Below are 19,068 nucleotides of genomic sequence, written 5' to 3' on the forward strand. Positions count from 1 at the left end.
AACACATTGCCCACCTTGGCAAGAGTCTCTGATAACGGTGTGGTGAGGGTCCTGTGTGGGGGGACTGGACTGGAGCCCACCTGCCCCGCGCTGCAGAGAGGATGCCCTTTGGCATACCTGCCTGCCCAGGTCCTGCCCAGGCCTTCAGGCTGAATGGCCCGCCAGACCTATACCCTAGCAGATGGATAGTGTCACAAAAAACTTTTCTCATAACTACGGGAAATCAGAGAGGGAAAAAAAACGGTAAAATTTTTTGATTCTATGATATCTAAGGAGATTTTGTTCCCACTCAGGCCCTGGCCCCCTGGGGTATTCTGTCAGTATTCATTTAGACAGTCTTATGGGGTACAGAAAAATCAGCAGCATCCAAGAAGTGATGACATGAGCATTGAAAAGTAATAACTACAGTTAGCTGGAATACATTGAACCTCCAAAAATAAAAATAAGCCAAAAGTAGTTCATGCTGGCACAGAAAAGCTTCAGGTAGCGGAAGTATATTTCTAGGTAATCATAGGACACTCACAACTGTCCAATATTTGTACAAGAATGCTCCATATTAATTCAGTTATATAAGCCTGTAGCTCCAGTTTTGGTTAACACCCAATGCATCAATCACGAATGGTAAATAGAAATAAGAGAACAACGTAATCAGGGTGACTGTTCCTGTTGCTCGTCTGCCCAGGAAGAGGGAGAATCAGGTTCCCATGAGCAAAGATTCTCATTTTAATTTTTTAGGCAAATTTATTTTAAATTTATAATAGTATATTAATTTTCTAAATAATTTTTTAAAATTTGGCATTGACACTTAGATGGTTCAGAAAAGACCGGGAGAACTAATATAATAAAGTTTTGTCAATAAGCAGATTATCACTAATTATATATATTCTGTTTTAAGAAAACTTTAGTTTGAAATATTTTGCTTACTAAAAAGTTAGAATTGTCCAAAGAATTCCCATCCTTTATCCAGATTCCCCAAGATTCCCCAAATGTTAACATTTTAACCTTTTATCACATTTGCTTTGTTCTCTGTCTCTCTCTCTCTATGTGAAATCTCATATATATCTTACGTATATACATATGTAGTCTCAGAAATTTATATTTCTGAACCATTTGAGAGTTAGTTACAGATATGATGCGTCTTTACTCCCAATACTTCAGTACGTATTTCCTAAAAAACAAGGACAATCTCTTACATAACCACAGTACAATGATCAAAATCAGGAAATTTACATGATGAAATACTATAACCTACAAACGTTATTCAAATATCACCAGTTGTCCTATTAATGTCCTTTTTTAGCAAAAGAAAAAATAATTTTTTTCTGGATCAGGATAATTCATTACTTTTGTTTAGTCTCCTTTAATCTCGAATAATTTCTCAATCTTTCTTTGTCTTTAATGACCTTAACATTCTTCTTTTTTTTTTTTTTTTTTTTTTCGGTACGCGGGCCTCTCACTGTTGTGGCCTCTCCCGTTGCGGAGCACAGGCTCCGGACGCGCAGGCTCGGCGGCCATGGCTCACGGGCCCAGCCGCTCCGCGGCATGTGGGATCCTCCCGGGCCGGGGCACGAACCCGTGTGCCCTGCATCGGCAGGCGGACTCTCAACCACTGCACCACAAGGGAAGCCCCTGACCTTAACATTCTTGAAGGGTACAGGCCAGTTATACTGTAGAATGTTCCTCAACCTGACTTTGTCTGATGTTTCCTCATGGTTAGATTCAGGTTATGCATTTTGGGCAGGAATATCCCAGAAATGAAGTCTCATCCCTCTAAGTGCATCGTATCCGAGGCACATCATGTTAATTTGTCCCATTCCTGGTGCTATTTCCCTTTGTAATTAATAAGTATCTTATGGGAAGATGCTTTGAGATTATGCATATATCCTGTTTAACATCCATTCAGGATTCTTACCTTAATCAATTATTAGTTTGATGGTTTGGCAAAGAGGTTTTAAAAAAATTATCCCACTGATAAAATGGGTGAGGAGAAATGATTTGGTGTTAGGTTAGGCACATAGATGTTTCCAGAGAATGAGTTCTAGCTGGGAGCTTAGGGTGTTGTAATCCTGCTGAAAGGGAGCAGGCTGCTTGGCTGTATTAAAAACAAAAGTAAAAAAACCTGCCCCCAGTCGTTGACCCAGTCAGATAGAGCTCCAAGCTCTGACTTCTGCGAACTGCATCTGCCTTCTCTGGGAAGCAGAGGTTTTCTTTCTAGCTCTGGGCTCCCACTCTAGCTCCAGGTCATGGAAACAGTCCTTGCTGCTGTTTAATAAAGCTGCTGTGATGGTCACTGGCTGCTGGGAAGGTAAATGCAGAGATTCCCCAGTTAGAGAGCTGGCTGTGGTTCCTTCAGAATAAAAAATAGAGCAGCTCCTTTAGAAAACTTGATTTTTCAGCCTGAGCTGGAGCTTTTCATCCTTGAATGGGCCTTTTGGACCCAGTGCGACTTTCAATTTGTTTGGTGTAGGCAAGATTGCAAGGGGGAATATTTAACCTACAGAGAAGACTAGCCATGGGGGTAGAGGACCTCACGGGACTGGACCTTGACAATATTTGGTTACGTACCCCCCTTCGTCCCCTGCTGTTCCTGCTCTTCTTAAGAGGACTAAGGAAGCTTTTCTTCACCCGGGTTTTCCTCCCCCAAATGTTCAAAATAATGAGTTGTGAGTGTTGCTGCTTAATTCGCATAATATGAAAGTGACAGGCATGCCCACCGTCTCACAAAGGTCACCCCCTTTTTGACCTTGGCCGGTGGCCTGACGCATGGTACCTGTGTTGTAGGACCAAGCACATCCCCACCCCTGACAAGCCAAGGAACGTCGCAGTCACAGCCCTCACGGCCGTGTGGACACAGCCGCAGCCTGGCAGCCTTCGCCCGCGCTTCTCAGAGTCAGCACGAGGGACGGGAATGTCCTGAGGAGAGGATCATGAAGCGAGGCGGGGATGGCGGGCTCCCTGGGCTGACCCTGCCCCTCTCTGTCTGGTTACAGCTGCCCTACGAGAAGGCCTGCAAGAATAAGCTGTTTTGTGTCGCCGAGCTGCAGCTGGCCACCACCCTCTCTCAGTGAGTTGAATCCAGTCGCCACGGTTTCTGCAGTTAACTTCCTCCTGAAGGCTTATTACCCGGGCAAACCCCTCATCGGGACGGATCGCTCACTTCCTCCCCCTTCCCCACAAAGGCCCACAAGGGGCTTCTGCACTTGTTATCTCTTGCTTCCCCACCCACCCAATGAGGGAGGCAAGACAGAAATTTGTATTCCTCTTTTATAGATCAGGCAACAGACTCAGTAGTTGAGGGCCTGTGTGGGGTCCCATGATCATTGGGTGGACTTACACCCAGGTCTCTGGACATCCCGGACAACGCTATTTTCGTTAACGCAGTGTCTCTCACTCCTAGGACCACCTCAGTTAGAGGTAGCCTCTTCCCTGGCTCACCTCTTACCCAGATTACTTAATTCATTGCATATTTATGGAGCATCTCCTCTGTGCCCAGCACTCTAGGTGCTAGAGATACATCAGTAAACAGCACACAAAAATCCCGGCCCTCCTGGTGCTTTTAGGGGGAGAAGGTGATAAATAAGTCAACTTTGTGTTGATGAGATGTATCAATACTATGAAGAGAAAGAAGGCAGGGAAGGTGGGAGGGAATGCCGGGGGGAGGTGGGGTGGCAGTTTTAAATAGAGTGGTCAAGAGAATGTTCACGGAGAAGGTGACATTTGGGTGCATGCAAGAGGAGGTGGGGGAATGAACTCTGCGGGTGTCTGAAGGAAGAGCACCTGCAAATGCCCTGGAGATGGGAGGAAGAGCCAGGACACCAGCATGGTTGCAGTAGATGAGGGAGGGAGAAGTCACGCGAGGGGAGGAGAGGTCATACGTGGCTGCATCTCCGTGAGGAATTTTACCGCGAGCTGAGAAGTCAGAGGAATGACATGACCATGCACGTTAACAGGATCATTCTCGCTGCTGTGTTGAGAGTAGACTGTAGGAGCAAAAGTGGAGGCGGGGCAAGAGTAGGGAGATACTGTAGTAACTTGGGTGAGAAGTGATGTGACTTAGGCCAGGGTGGTAGCAGTGAAGGTGGTTATAGTTTGAAGTTAGAGCCCACAGGATTGGATGACAGATTGGATGGGGGAGTGAGAGAAAGAGAGCGGTCTAAGAAGTCTTTCAGCGCTTCAGCCTGAGCATCTAGAACTGTGCTGTCCAATACAATAGGCTCTGGTCACACTTGGTTTTTTAAATTGAAATTAATTAAAATTAAATTTTAGTTCCTTAGTTGCACTAGGCCCATTTCATGTGCTCAGTATCCGCATATGGCTAGTGGTATTGAACAGCACAGAGTAGGTCATTTTCATTACTGCCAAAGTTCTGTCGGACCACACTGCATTCTAGAATGATGGTGATGTCAAGAACTGAATTAGGGAAGCTTTTGGAAGAATTCTTCCAAAAGAATTCCAAAAGAATTCTTCTTTTGGAAGAATTGTTTTGGAACGCAGGGTGGGGAGGAAGAGATCACGAGCTTGGTTTTGGACATGTGGTGGTCTTAAAGTGCCTTCCCTGACTCCTAGTGCTGTGTGTGTAACATGGCACTGATGGCCAGTTGGCTGGAGTTGGCACCTCTGGGGAAGAGCACTGTTCTCTGAGCCTTCTCATAGATGTTTGCAGGACTTGTGTTTCAGATGTGGATGGCTTAGCGCTGCCCCTCTCAGTCACTAAGGATCCAGTTCAAGGCTTTTGAGGGCTTTGGAAGCCAGCCTAACAAGGAGACGCAGTTGTTTCTAACGGGGAATTAATTTCCGGCAAGAAAGCCCTCCCAGCCACGTCCTTGTGAAGTAGACAGTGTAACAGCTGGCCCTACATCACCCCCTAGTGTTCACAGCCAGCAGTCTCTTCTTTTTTCAAAAGTATTGAACCTAATCCTTAGCATCCAAATGTCTCAATGGCTTTGACCTTTTTTGTGGACACGGATCTCCTAAGGGAGACTACAGAGCTTTCTCCCTGGAAGATCACACTTGCATACATTGGTGTTTGCATTTGGGGCCCTCTGAAACTGCCCCGGCCCTCAGGTTGAGAACCCCTGGTAAATATTCCAGTGACTCTCAGATCTCTCTCCTGGGCTCTAGAACAGGATACCTTACTGACATCTCAACATCTCTGCCTTCCTATCCTCTGGGCACCTCTCATCATGCCCTGGACTGAACCCATCTGATCAACTTCCGCCCTCTGGTCTTCCCCCTGTGTTCTCTCCCTCATGACTAGCCCCACTCGGTCATCCAAGCTGGAAACTCAGGAGGCATCCTCGACTCCTCTCTCTTTTTTGTGCTGCTTGCAAGCACGGCCTTATCACCTCTGGTTTCTACCCCCTCCCCATCCGCACTACTACTGTCTGATTTCAGGCCTGTATCATCTCCCAGATGGGTCCCCACACGGGCTCTGCCTCTGCCCCCTCTAGCCCTCCAATCTATCCTTTTCTCGGCTGTGAAAAAAACAAAAACAACACAACAAGACACAGGTCACATTACTCTCCAGAGCTGCACATTCCATCTCTGAACCTTTCAGAGGGTTAGAAGGTTTTCTCTGTTGTTAATGTGTTTCCCTGTAGGTCTCAATTACTGAGGGGCCCCATGGTGCCTCAGCGGATGGAAAGAAGCACTTACATGTCCCCAAGTCTTCTCCAGGCTGAACAGATTCATGTTTTAACCCACAGCCTTTAAATTGGAAGGGCCAGGATGATTTTGTGGGTGGCAAGCCTGAGGCCAAGACAGGGGCAGGGGCAGCATCTGTCCCCCGTGTGCTGTTTCTCCCGTGTCGAGCAGGGCGTCTGGCACAGAGAAAGTCTTCCGTAAATGTACGTGAGATGGATGAATTTGTGTCACGAAGTACGTTGCCTGGGGTCACAGTGCGTTGGTGGTAGAAAGAGGGTTTAGATCCAATTCTCCCAACTCCCTTTTGAGGCTGCTGGACCTCAGGCAAGTTAGTTAGCCTCCCTTGGCTTCTGTTCCCTTCTCTATAGAACAGAGAGCAACCGTACTATTTCATAGGGTTATTACGAGGATTAACTGAGCGTGTGAAGCATTTGACACAGTCCTTGACACACGGTAAACATTACATGAATGGTCATGTCACACAGCAGCTGAGCTGTGGCAGTCCAGGTGTTTGCTTATGTTGAGGGGAAGAAAATCTAGGCTAAATGTATCCTTTAAGCAATTTATCTAAGAAGTTAGTTTAAAAGGTGCTGTTGTATTGCACTGAGGTTTGTACAGATTAAATAAACTGGTAACATTTATCTATTTGCCTACCCTGTGCAGGCAGGAATTGGTGGTGGGTCTCACAAAGGAGCTGAGCATGAACATTCGCCTAACTAACTCTGGGGAAGATTCCTACATGACAAGCATGGCTTTGAATTACCCCAGAAACTTGCAGTTTAAGAGGATACAAAAGGTAACTATGACAGCAGTTTGGGAGCCACACTGCTCGTGGCTTTCCCTTCCGGCATACTTGCTTTGTTACGGCAACCTCCTAACTCTGCCTCCAGCCTCACCCTGGTCCATCCAGTAAATGATTATTAACTTAGATGGATCCCCCCCCTCTAATCCAACTAGATGCCATGGATCCAATCATGTCATTCTCTGCTTTAAAAATCTTCAACGGTGCTATTTTGCTGCCTAATCACTCCTTTTGCTTGCAGCCTTTCTTTTTTTTTAAAAAAAAATAAATTTATTTATTTTGTTTATTCATTTTTGGCTGCGTTGGGTCTTCGTTGCTGCGCACGGGCTTTCTCTGGTTGCGGCGAGCGGGGGCTGCTCTTCGTTGCGGTGTGTGGGCTTCTCACTGCGGTGGCTTCTCTTGTTGTGGACAGTGGGCTCTAGGCGCGCGGGCTTCAGTCGTTGTGGCACACGGGCTCAGTCGTTGTGGCTCGCGTGCTCTAGAGCGCAGGCTCAGTAGTTGTGGCGCACGGGATTAGTTGCTCCGTGGCATGTGGGATCTTCCTGGACCAGGGCTCGAACCCGTGTCCCCTGCATTGATTGGCAGGCGGATTCTTAAGCTTTCTCTGGTTGCGGCGAGCGGGGGCTGCTCTTCGTTGCGGTGCGCGGGCTTCTCACTGCGATGGCTTCTCTTGTTGTGGAGAGTGGGCTCTAGGCGCGCGGGCTTCAGTCGCTGTGGCACACGGGCTCAGTCGTTGTGGCTCGCGTGCTCTAGAGCGCAGGCTCAGTAGTTGTGGCACACGGGATTAGTTGCTCCGTGGCATGTGGGATCTTCCTGGACCAGGGCTCGAACCCGTGTCCCCTGCATTGATTGGCAGGCGGATTCTTAACCACTGCGCCACCAGGGAGGTCCCCTTGCAGCCTTTCTTAAATAGAGTTCTGAGAGAGAAATAATCTCTAATAAAGTAGCTTGGACTGGAAAGTAAGAGTCTGCTCGGCCTTTCATCAGCCTGGGAGCACAGACTCAAAGCCAGCTGCAAGATGCTAGGAAACGGTATTCCTCCCAAGGACACCCTGCAGCTGTAAAGTATTGTAACACTGAGAAATTTTGTTCCCTAAAATCATAGGCAGTCAGAAACTTTGCTGTTTGAAGTTTTATCTGTAATTATGAAACCATCTTACTCTCGCCTGGAGAGTCTAAGCCACTTTGACAAAGAGAAGCACTCTCATTTTCCATCTGAGGCTTGGAGCTTCAGATAAAATGTTTCTGGACATAACTTTTCACATTCACCTTAATAGTTTCCAAGGAAATGGGTCCCTGAGTCCACTTTGCAGTCCAGACCTGATGCTGGGTGGCCCTTTTACACACAGCCCTGCTTTGTTTTGAGCCTATCAAAACACTGCTTTGTTTACATTTCCCCTGAACTCCACCTTTCGCCAGAATCCTTTAATAACTATCTTTTCCTTTGTTTGGTGAGATACACCACAGTGCAGTTTTCCTCCTTGTAATGAGTCAACAAACCTGGCTTTGTCATACTACAGAGTGTGTCCCTAGTGGCCTGAGGCTATTTGGGCTAAGACAGCATCCATTACATGAGAAGAATGCCATGATCTCCTAAGCATCTAGAATGGAACTAGATGCAACATCCTTGGGAGAATTAAGAAAACAGTAGTCACTCAAGTCATTTTCTGTATTCAGTGGTCTGGATGAGGAACCATGGCTGAAAAAGGCTGCATGGCAGTGCCTGGGCTCATGCTGGCCTTCCAGCCCGGTTCAGTACATGAAATCTGCATTGGTCCCAGGCCCGGTTCAAATGGCGCCTTCCCCATGAAGACTTGGAATCCTCCTGGTTGGACCTCATCTTCCTCTACTGCTTTGCTCTGTACCGCTCTCACAGAACCACTCCTTAGGCCTTGTATTCAGATTCCTCAACCATCTAGCACTGAGCCCTTCTGCCCAGCTTGAGAGGGAGACAAGGACAGAGTCTGATTTATTTGTGTCCCTGGCTCCTGGCAGGGCGTCTGGCATGTTGAATTGGTGTGAGGAAACTGCTCCTTTTTTTTGCCTTTTAAAATCAATGTCAAAAACAAAACAAAACAAAACAACGTCTTTTATGTTAACAGCCTCCTTCTCCAAACATTCAGTGCGATGACCCTCAGCCAGCTGCTTCTGTCCTGGTCATGAACTGCAAGATCGGTCACCCCATACTCAAGAGGTCATCTGTGAGTCTGTTTCGATTTGCTGACTCTTCTCACTACCCTGGGATTGGGGTCTTCTACTTCCCAGTCTCATTAGAATCTCAGTTGCAGTCTCCACGCTTCTCTTAGAGTACTCAGAGCGGCCAAGCGTGCTCTGAAAGTAGGGAGTGCTGGGGGTGAAGGAGACAGCCACAGATAAATGGTTGACGCGCCCCAGCACAGCAGGGTGAAGCCGGGGGCAGTACGGAAGGAGCATCCGACCCAAAGTGATGAGTCCCTGATCTGCCACTGATGATCTCTGTGCTGCGGGAAATCTCTGAAGCAGCTTCCTCAACTGTAAAGGGGAATAATCCTGTCTGCCCCACTTACTCCATCTTGACACTGTGAGGCTTAACGTGGAATAACGGACCTTGAAGCATGCTGTGCTACAAAAACATGAGGAGTATGAATTATGTTTCCCAGGTCTGTTTAGTTAGTAGGAAGCAGTTTGAGTTGTTGTGAGTGGTATAAAGGGGAATCAAGTGACCTTTTTTGTTTGTTTAAACAGGCAAACTTTTCATTAGTTTGGCAACTGGAGGAGAGTGCCTTTCCAAACAGGACAGCCGACATCGCCGTGACAGTCACCAAGTAAGTAGTGCCTGTGTCACAGCAGGCCCAGCCTGTAGCCCTGCAAGAGGCCTCCCTCGCATGTGTGTGCGTAATAGCCCTGGCTCCCTCACTGCCCAGGAAGGGGAGCCTCAGTGAGCCCTGAGAAGGCACGTATGTCCCTGCTGTGACTTGGCTTTCCCTTTTTGTTATCGAAGATGTTTAAAATGTTCTTTTACTGACAAAGTAAAACTATGGTATGGTCTGGAAGATTGAGCTTTGGACTGGAGCTCTAATTCTGGTTCATTTAACTTCAGAGAAGCTCTGTCTTCTGCAAAACCTCTATGTTTGGGGTAGAGTCGGGTACGGTGTTGGGAAAATTCTCAAACAGGGGTGATTCTGTCCCCAGGGACAACGCCTGAAGACACTTTTGACTGGCACCACTTGGGGCGGGTGCTACTGGCATCTAGTGGGTAGAGGCCTGGAACGTTGCTAAACATCCTACAATATACAGAACAGCCTCTCACAAAGACTTATCTGGCCCCAAATGTCAATATTATCAAGGTTGAGAAACCCTTTTAAAATCAGTTTCTCTAAGTATGGTCTTCTAGAGCGTCTTCTGCACTCTAATTGCTTATCTCCCAAGTCTTTTCTATCTGACCCCCAGTGATCCCAGGAAGCCAAGGTAAGAAGCCATGTGTACAAAGCAGGTGTGCTGTAAACGGACATTCTTATTTCCTAGTTCCAATGAAAGAAGGTCTTCGGTCAGTAAGACCCACAGCCTTCATTTCAAACATGCCTTCGTTGCAGTTCTTCCCAAGTAAGTACTTCCAAGGGGCCCACACCTGCGGGACCGCTTCAGGCATTTTCTCTTGTGGGTGGAACTTGCGGTCAGGGTAGATGTGGGCATTGCCCTTCCCTGAGAGGCGGCTGCTTAGAACCCAGGCGCCCAATGACGTCTAGGGCACTAACAGCTGGGTCCTAGAAACCCCATGGTCATAAGCAGAGGAGGAGCAGCGCCAACTGGTCTTGATACAAAAGGGAACTGATGTGATGCTAAGGAGGGAAGAGAGAGGCTATGGGATTGGGAAGAAAGGAAGGAAAAAAGTAAGGCCACTCTAAGCCATTATAATTAGATACAGAACCAGCCCAAATATACAGAATTCGAATATTCTAACCTGATCCCAACTGCCCTACCACCACCTTACATTTTGATATTCAGCTTTGATCCCTATTAAGGATCAGGTGCCCTCTGTCCTAGTGGATCCAATTGGTAGCACTGAGGTTTTTTAAAATGAGAAAGGGGCCTTGAGGCCTAACCCATGTCCTCTCCAACGCAGACCATCAGTGACGTACATGAACACAAGCCAGGCGCTTTCCCACCACAAAGAGTTCCTCTTCAATGTAAGTGCTGTGCTTGTCATTGCAAAGCCACAGGCGGCAAAGCAACGCCAGCCATGACTTCCCACTCTGACTTATTTTGCAGATACATGGGGAGAACCTCTTTGGAGCCGAGTTCCAGCTGCACATTTGTGTTCCAGTTAAATTACAAGGTTTCCAGGTCATAAGAGTGAAGAACCTGACCAAGACTCAGGTACATAGAGGCGGTTCTATATCACCATCACATCTCTTTCCAGAGTGACTGTGGATTCTCAAAGGTATAAAAACTAGAACTCTAGAAAAGGAGTAGGAAAAGATTAGTTAACCTGGGAACACATTTTAGGAGTAAATTACCAGAGTCATGTTCACAAGGACTAGTAACCACTCGGCCCTTAAAGCAACATTCCCGTTTTCCTTCCCTGGATGAAAAAATAAGCAAAATTCAAACGTTTTGAATAGCCATGGAGAAATTTATTTTCCATTTGAAAATCATCGATAAATTCTGCTTCTCTTTGTGACTGGCAAATGAGCTTGATAAACATGTGGCATTTCTTGCACTTCTCCCTATAAACTGCCTACCATCTTCCTTCCCGCTTGCCTTCCAGTCTGTCTGCCTAGGACTCTGCTCTGCTATGGCCTCTTTGCTCTCAGCTGGCTCCTCATCCGTCAAAGCCAGCCTTATGACACCTGCAGCAGCAGGCTCTGATCGGTGTGACAGCTGAGGCCTTGGGCTTTCCTTTTTTTTTCCTGCTCAGGCTACACAAAGTGTCAAGGCTCAAAAAGGAAAATGTGGAAAGGAATTTACAAAATGGAGTCTGCTGACAGGAAGAGGGCTTTTCAGTTGTAAACACTTGTTCTCATGTATAGTTTATTTTGGAAGAATATTTGTTAAGTTTAAACATTTCAACAGACATTTCAGCTTCCACTTGGAAACAAAATTCTTCTTTGAAAAGCTGACTGGAAACCTGTAAGAACAGGAATCCCACCCTGCTGTGGGGATAGAGGTTAAAAACGGCGTCAGGGCCTTCCAGACCTGCGCCCTCTCCTTTGGGGGCGGTCAGCAACCCCAGCTTCCTTAAACAGACTGTGCTGGCAGAGCAGGTCTGTGGCGGAGCTGAAGTTCAGCACAGTCTGATGGAAATGCTTGATCTTTCTCCTCATTTGCTTCAAGGCAGGGGTGTTACCCTTGGACTTGAAGGTCACTTGTTTCAGGATCTTATCTGTGAGGTAGTGTAGCCAGAGCACGTTGTTATAAGGGTGATACTCGTCCCAGCAGTTGTTGTTTTCCTTCCTCATCAGCCTGTAGATCTCAAACTGGTAGTCACCTTCCCCTGTAAACAGGTCTTGGTCCATGGAAATGTCACAGAAAACCACGATCCCGTCCCGCTCCAAGCGTGACAGGGTGTAGTCGATGATGTTGACCTGTAGCCCTCGGGTGGGGATGGAGCTCGTCTTCCCATTGAGGGTGTAGTGGAGCTCTTTGAGGCTGGTTTTCTTTAAGAGCACGTTCCCCCAGTGCAAGTCTCGGTGCTCAAAGTTCAGCGATGCCTCTGCCACTGCAAGGGACGCGGTGATCTGGTGCAGAATGCTCTTTGCAGTGGCGATGGAGGACAGCTTCGTTCTCATTTGCTCTAAGTCGATCCCTCCAAACTCAAATTCCAGCACGACGAAGAGCTGGTCTTCCTCAAAAAAGTCAGGCCGGTCATTTGCAGACCCTTTGGTTGAGTTATAGCGATCCCAGGCCTGGAGGAGCAAGGGAGGGTAAGATCCTTGAACACAGCGTACCGAGTTCAGCCCAATGAAGCCTTCCGTACGGTTGCACACCTCATCAGACAAGAGGCTCAACTCTTTGGAGATGATGATCTCTGGCAGGATTTCCTCAAAAGTTTTCTGATGAGCTCCATTGACTAACTTCTGTCCTTCAATCGCAATGATTTTTAGGGCTACAGGTGTGTGGTTAGCAACTGTTTGAAACACTTCACCAAACACCCCTTCCCCAATCTTCTCACAGCATGCCAGTTTTTCTGAGGAAAGGCAGTCGCTGAAGGGGATAGGACCCTCCTGGCTGCATTCCCCATAAACCTTTTCTGCATCGGATGCCTTTTTGTCTGTGGCGTGTAGTGTCTTTAAGGGGGTGAGCAAATACATGGAGGAGAAGTGCCAAGGGTACAGGGCACTGTTTGTTCTGTTTGTGACAGGAAGGTTTGAATATTCTGATAGGAGGGACTCAGAGAGAGAACTGGCAGTGGTGTAGGCGCTGCACACTTTTGACGTGGCGGTCACCGTCTTCTTCTTGTGGAAGCTGAAGGAGGCCCTGGCTTTGGTCCAAGAGCAGGCATTCTGTAAACGAGTCAGGTCCTGGGTGACGAATGAATCTTTTTCCATCTTTTGGCCTTTTTTAAACTGGTGGTGATGGTGGAGGGAGGTTTCTGCTGTCTCTTGATGCCTCCTTTTCCGGCTTGGCCCGGTTCTCTCAGGCCTGTTGCTTTTCCCAGGTGCCATACCGCCCTTGCACCCACGGGCCTCCCCATATTCTATCTGGACAGCCTCCTGAGACCCAGCCTCTCGACCGGAGTCCCGGTCCGTGGCCCTCTTCTTACCCGTGCTGTATAAACCTGGGCTCTCCAGCCTCCTCCCCACCAGTTCCCTGTCACAGCAGGACTCCCGCAAATTCTTCCCATCTGGCCCAAGCTCAGAATCCTCAGGATTTCCTGAGTCCAAAAAGCTACAGAGAGCTGACCTGAGGCTGGCACGGGCTTGGTGGGCCAACCTGACGAGCCTGCCTCCTGCTGCCTCTGCCTCCTGGGAACAGGGGAGAGGTTCCTGGTCCAGGGAGGCTTCTGGGAGGTGGAAGGCGCTCGGAGTTTCAGAGGCTGCATCCAGAAAGGCGGAGGGGTCGGTACAGATGCTGTCTCCTGGCGCAGGGGACCCGGGGCCGGGAGAGGCCGGAGAACTCAACAGGGAGGCACTGGCGCCCAGCTCGCCGCCGTCCCTGGGCTGGCCGCACACACTGAGGTCCGGGCTCAGGAGGCCCGGGTGGTCGTTGGGGAAGGGCGGCGGTCCGAGCGGGCCGCAGGGGGTGCTGCACTTCTGCGGGCACCGCGCTCGCAGCTTCAGGCGTCTCGGGGTCGCGATCATACTCGGCCGGTCCTTGGAGAGTCGGCCGCCAGCGCGCCTCCGCCGCTGACCCACCGGGCTGCCGGGGAAGTCGGGGTCGTCAGGATCGTCGGAGACGACAGACTGCGAGGGGCCGCCGCCGCTGGCGTCGCTGCTACTGCTGCTGAAGAAACGCTTCTGGTCTTGCGGCGGGAACCACTGCACCGCTGCCTGGCCCGGACGCCGCCGCGGCCCCCCGCCGCCAGCTACCCCATACGTTCGGAAGAGCCGACTCCCAGGTCGCCGGAGTGACGCCGCCATTGCCGACACCCGCCAGGCAGTTCAAATGCAAACACCGCGAGACTTCTTAGAGACGCAGACCCGCCCGCCGGCTCGCCTGCCCGCCGGGTCCTAGCGCCCCGCCGCGCTCCCGCAAATCACGATGGGTCTCGCGGGAAGTGGGAGAGGGCGGATAACTATGGCGGTTTGGTTTTCTCATCGCGTCGCGGGAATGGGTCTTGTTTCAGGCTCACACTGTGTGCACCCAGAGTCCGGAGCGCGTTTGTGGGAGCGATCTGGTTCAGGTGAGCGCAGTCGTCCGAGAGGCCGGGGCGGGGCGGCAGGGAGGGAGAGGGCCTGAAGCGGGTGACGTGAGACGCAAGGATTCTACTTTTCCGAGGTTTCCCCTGAGAGCACGGGCAGGGCGGTCCCAAGGCGCCCGTTACCCTGTACACTGGGTCAGGTTTGCCAGGGTTGCGGCTTTGCTCGAGCCAAGTGAGCGCAGAAACTGCTCACACCCTCTGTTCCGGGACCTTGAGGTGCTCTGTGTGCTAAGTGTTAAAATTCCCGGCTTTTCCACCCGGAGAGGAATTGTGCCAACTAACACACACCTTCTTCCAGCATGTGGAAGAGTGGCATTCAGTGAGCTGTAACGTCACCTCGGATAAAGAAAATGTAACCGTGGCTGCAGAAGTCTCCTTGAGTCAGTCAGAACAGGTACTTGAGATTTGATTATCCTGCTGTTACCCTAAGAAGGATAATAGCATCTCCAAATATAACATGTCCAAAACAGGTCTCTTGATCCGCCTCCTATCCCAACCTGTTGCTTACCCACTTACTCAGGGTTACTAACTAGGGTAACTTTTTCGGGTTACTTACTGGGAATTCTAGGAATTACTTGCGACTCCTTTTCTTACATCCCCATATATGTTCCAGCAGCAAGCTCTGTGATTCTACCCGCCACCCCCCAATATATTCTAAATCCATTCACTTCTCTCCATCCCCACTGGTAACTGTTGTAGTTCAGGCCACCCCTCTTACTGGGTTTATTGCAGTATCCTTCTCTCTGCTCTTCTTGCCTCTGCTTTTGCCATGCCCTCTACAAACGTTCTTCATATAACAGCCATGTTTTAAAAGAAAACACTGTGCTACTTATCTGCTTTTAAAAAAAGTTTGAATACACTTAGATTAAGATTTGTCTTTTTCAGTGGTGTGCAAGGCACCCTATGATCTGTTCTCTGCTTGCTTCTTCAACTTAATCTCCTAGTACTCGCCTCTTCCCTGCTTCTTATACTCCAGTTTGCCAATATTGTTCTGGCCACAGGATCTTTGTACTTGCTCTTCCTTCTGCATGACACTGCTTTTCTCATAGATCTTCATGTATGTGGTTTCTTCTTATATTTAACTCACACGTATTACCTCTTAGGCCTTCCCTGATGACTCATTCAAAAGTAGGGACTAGTTTAAAGTCTAGTTTAACGTCTTGTGATGATCCAGGTGAGAATGATGAGATCTGAGCTGAAGAAGTAGCGATGAGGATGGAGAAAAAGGGACAGGTGCAAGAGAGGCTAAAAAAGAATCATCAACAACTGACTTGGGGCGTGTGGGTAGGTCGATGAGGGTGTGGCATGAAGTAAAGGATAAGGGAAAAGAAGTTGAGGTATAACTGCAGGCTTCTTGCTTGGGTAATTTTGTGGTTGCTGAGGAATACTGGAGAAGGAACACGTTTGAAGGGACAGATGATGAGTGCTGTCCAAGAATAGTAAGTCTGTTTAAATCAACTATACTCCAATAAAAGTTTTTTTAAAAGTTAACTAAAAAAAAAAAAAAGAACAGTAAGTCCATGTCTAAAATGTGTTTTGTTTTTTTTTTTTCTTCTCCATCTTATAGTTACGAAGAGATGTGACTGAGCTGCACATCCTTGGTGAAATATCTTTCAACAAGTCTCTATATGAGGGGCTCAATGCAGAGAACCATAGAACTAAGGTAATCCCTGGCTGTCTTCTCGTTTTCTGGGTGATGTCCTGGGAAAACTGTGCCTGGCCTTAGCGCCCCCGTACAGACACTTGGCTGTTGCCCTCTTCCTGTTTTAGTCTTATTACCTCTGATCTTGACTCTGCCAGCAACTGCCTCCGTGACCTTGAGTTACTTAGCTTCTGCCTCAGTTTTTCTGTCTCTGAAATGAGGCAACTGAATAAGAGGCCTAAGCAGAGGAAGTCTCAGTTGGAATAACTAGGCTGGAATCAACAGCTATATATACTTTGATTTGAAAATGTTTGTTTTTTTTAAATTTCTTAGGTGAGAAACTTTTGGGGAGGGGGTATATAACAACTCTCTTCTTAGTGTGTGGTATCAGTGTTTAGTTACAATGTTACACAGTTACAATACTCAGGAATGCATAATTTTTTTTTTATAAGTCTTAGACTAAGTACTAGAACCCTTGGATTCGTTTTGCAGAAGTACGACTGCAAGTCAGACTGACCTTTGTGATCTGTGGGCCGAATACTGTGTGTGCCACACCCTGAGTTGTCATTCTTGTTGACACTCACCTAGATGTGCTGCCGGTGTCAGAGATGGTCCATCTGTGAGCTCTGTAGTTAGGCATGATTCAGTATCGGAGGGAATGTCAAGAGGGTGAGGCTGGATCGCTAAACATTAGGTCCTCTGATTTCCTCCCTGGAGGAGGGGAAAGGCGCAGTTCTCCAAACATGTCAGGAAAAACATTTCCTTTTATTTATTTTTATTTTTTTTAAAGACGCTGTTGGGGGTAGGAGTTTATTAACTAATTTATTTATTTTTGCTGTGTTGGGTCTTCGTTTCTGTGCGAGGGCTTTCTCTAGCTGCGGCGAGCGGGGGCCACTCTTCATTGCGGTGCACGGGCCTCTCGCCGTCGCGGACTCTCTTGTTGCGGAGCACAGGGCTCCAGACGCGCAGGCTCAGTAGTTGTGGCTCACGGGCCGAGTTGCTCCGCGGCATGTGGGATCCTCCCAGACCAGGGCTCGAACCCGTGTCCCCTGCATTAGCAGGCGGATTCTCAACCACTGCACCACCAGGGAAGCCCTCCTTTTATTTTTAAGTATTTCTAATACAGAAAATGATGTGGAAGAAAGAGAAGTGCCCCATTATCCCATTGCTCAGATTTGTTTTTTTAAAACAGAAAAGCTAGAAAATCCAAGCCTTACACAAAGATCCCAAACAAAAAATAATGGTTCCTTTACTTCCCCCTTTCCACACCCCGATTCCCTCTTCCCAAAGGGCATTACTGTTAGCAGTTTCTTACATGCACATTCTTAAATAATTTATGTATAAATTTCCCCCTTTTACTTAACTGATGCTTTTATTTCTATAGCATAGAGTCCCCACGATGATTTTCCTTTTTTAAAATTCAGGACCCCAAGCAAAGTATTTACATTTCAGCTGCAAGACACTAGCGCTAATGTGCCATAAAGGCCTCTGTTGTTCATCCAGTGAGGGAGGCAGCCCAGTGTCAACGGCCTGGCTCCTTTGAATCTTGTGCTCTACCTTCCGTGTGCTGGGGACGCCTTCCCTTGTGGCTGCCACAAAGTTGCCACTTTCCACTTCTCCCAGCGATATATTTTCACATGGCAGTATACAAAATAGGAAGCCAAGGGGTCAGTAGCAAAAGGAGTTTTTCCTCATTTGTCTTCCCTTCTCTTTCTTTCTTTCTTTTTTTTTTTTTTTTTTTTTTTGGCTGTACTACGTGTGGCATGTGGGATCTTAGTTCTCCAACCAGGGATTGAACCCGTGCCCACTGCAGTGGAAGCGCAGCGTCCTAGCCATTGGACTGCCAGGGAATTCCAGCCTTCACTTTTCAAGGAGGACAGTTTTCCTAAAAACTCCCAGCAGATAATCTCCTTATAACTTATTAGTGAGAACTAGATCTCGTGTCAGTCACTGGCAAAGCGGAATGACTTTGTCATGAACAGCTTAGGCCAGTCATGACTTCTGAACAAACTAGGAAAGGAGAGAATGCTGTTGGGTGGGCCACCAAGAGTGTTTGCTACAAGCAGGGGTATTCTGTGTCCTGCTTCTCCCTTCCCTTCTACCAGGACACCCTTAGGGCACTTTAGGAACCTGTGGTTTTGGAAGAGGAAAAAGGCAAGAGGCTTTGAGAAGTAGGAGTACTTCTACTCAAACCTGACATGTTACATTCCTGTCATCTTGGGACTTCCTTTCATTACTTTCTTAAACCTCAGGTTCTCAAGTCTTCTCCCCATACTCCCCGCTGCCCCCCACTTTACTCTTCCATGAAGGAAAAAACCAGCTCTCTTCCTGTTCTCCTCTGTTGCGTTGCTCCCTCGCTATTCCCAAGGCCCAGAACTTAAGTTCAGCTTGTATGAGTTAAACAGTGCCTGGAGGGTCAACCCTTGGAAGTGTTTATGACTTAATTGGAAGAGGCCTCAAAGGTAAATTTGTCCAGCCTTCCATCCCATACAGAAATTCTCTCCAAAGCATCCCTGACCTTGGTGCTTGAACACTTGGATGAAGGGAATTCAGTGTTTTGGGCAGGCAGAGATGTCTTGATGGCCTTCTGGCCGTGGTCTGTGTGCTGGGCGCAACTTGGGAGGGCCATGTCTGGGTCTCACTTGGGAAGCACATCCCCTGGGTTTTCCACTTGAGCCCTGGGATGGAGAGAGCCTCTGGACAGCAATGCTGGGGTGGCTTCTAATGGAAGGGCTTTTCAATACTACACGTGGATGCCATTTTGCATTTATTACTGTGTCACTGACATTAGTCTGGTGAAGAGCAGACCCTTATCTTTTTCATGTGTTTCATGTCAGAAAATGTCCTGTCATTCATTAGGCAAGATCAAAAAGAGTTGTCAGAACAGAGTTGGAAGGGACTTAGAAATCATTTTGAAGATGGTTGAACTTGGGGCATACCTGGATGTAGAATCTTGATTTTCCATCGTTCAGTATTCTTTAAAACCTGGAGATCTTAATTTGTTGGGACCCTCTATTAAACTGTCAGAGGCTTCTTAGTAGAACCTCTCCCTCTCCCTCTCCCTCTCCCTCTCCCTCTCCCTCTCCCTCTCCCTCTCCCTCTCCCTCTCCCTCTCCCTCTCCCTCTCCCTCTCCCTCTCCC

General features: G+C 48.1%; 2 protein-coding genes across 2 annotated transcripts in view; one reads left to right on the plus strand and one right to left on the minus strand.

Annotated features, from left to right (window-relative positions):
- Nucleotides 1-19,068, plus strand: part of ITGAE (integrin subunit alpha E) — a gene marked incomplete at its 5' end in the record, with an annotated part of 41,893 nt that overhangs the window by 19,318 nt on the left and 3,507 nt on the right. Inside the window, 10 exons of the mRNA XM_028486204.1 lie at nt 2,991-3,064; nt 6,307-6,439; nt 8,548-8,646; nt 9,170-9,249; nt 9,950-10,027; nt 10,548-10,611; nt 10,694-10,801; nt 14,211-14,267; nt 14,584-14,679; nt 15,853-15,948. Coding sequence (XP_028342005.1) covers nt 2,991-3,064; nt 6,307-6,439; nt 8,548-8,646; nt 9,170-9,249; nt 9,950-10,027; nt 10,548-10,611; nt 10,694-10,801; nt 14,211-14,267; nt 14,584-14,679; nt 15,853-15,948 — 885 coding nt within the window. The remainder of the gene's footprint in view (nt 1-2,990; nt 3,065-6,306; nt 6,440-8,547; nt 8,647-9,169; nt 9,250-9,949; nt 10,028-10,547; nt 10,612-10,693; nt 10,802-14,210; nt 14,268-14,583; nt 14,680-15,852; nt 15,949-19,068) is intronic.
- On the minus strand, nt 11,044-14,261 carry HASPIN (histone H3 associated protein kinase). Its single transcript, XM_007125468.2, has one exon. It carries the CDS (start codon nt 14,002-14,004, stop codon nt 11,605-11,607), a length of 2,400 nt encoding a protein of 799 aa, XP_007125530.1. The 5' UTR covers nt 14,005-14,261; the 3' UTR covers nt 11,044-11,604.

Source organism: Physeter macrocephalus, unplaced genomic scaffold (genome assembly GCF_002837175.3).
Source record: "Physeter macrocephalus isolate SW-GA unplaced genomic scaffold, ASM283717v5 random_644, whole genome shotgun sequence".
Lineage (NCBI taxonomy): Eukaryota > Metazoa > Chordata > Mammalia > Artiodactyla > Physeteridae > Physeter > Physeter macrocephalus.

What these genes read in the sequence shown, in the direction of transcription:
- HASPIN (XM_007125468.2), bottom strand. Translation starts at nt 14,004, where the DNA reads ATGGCGGCGTCACTCCGGCGACCTGGGAGTCGGCTCTTCCGAACGTAT.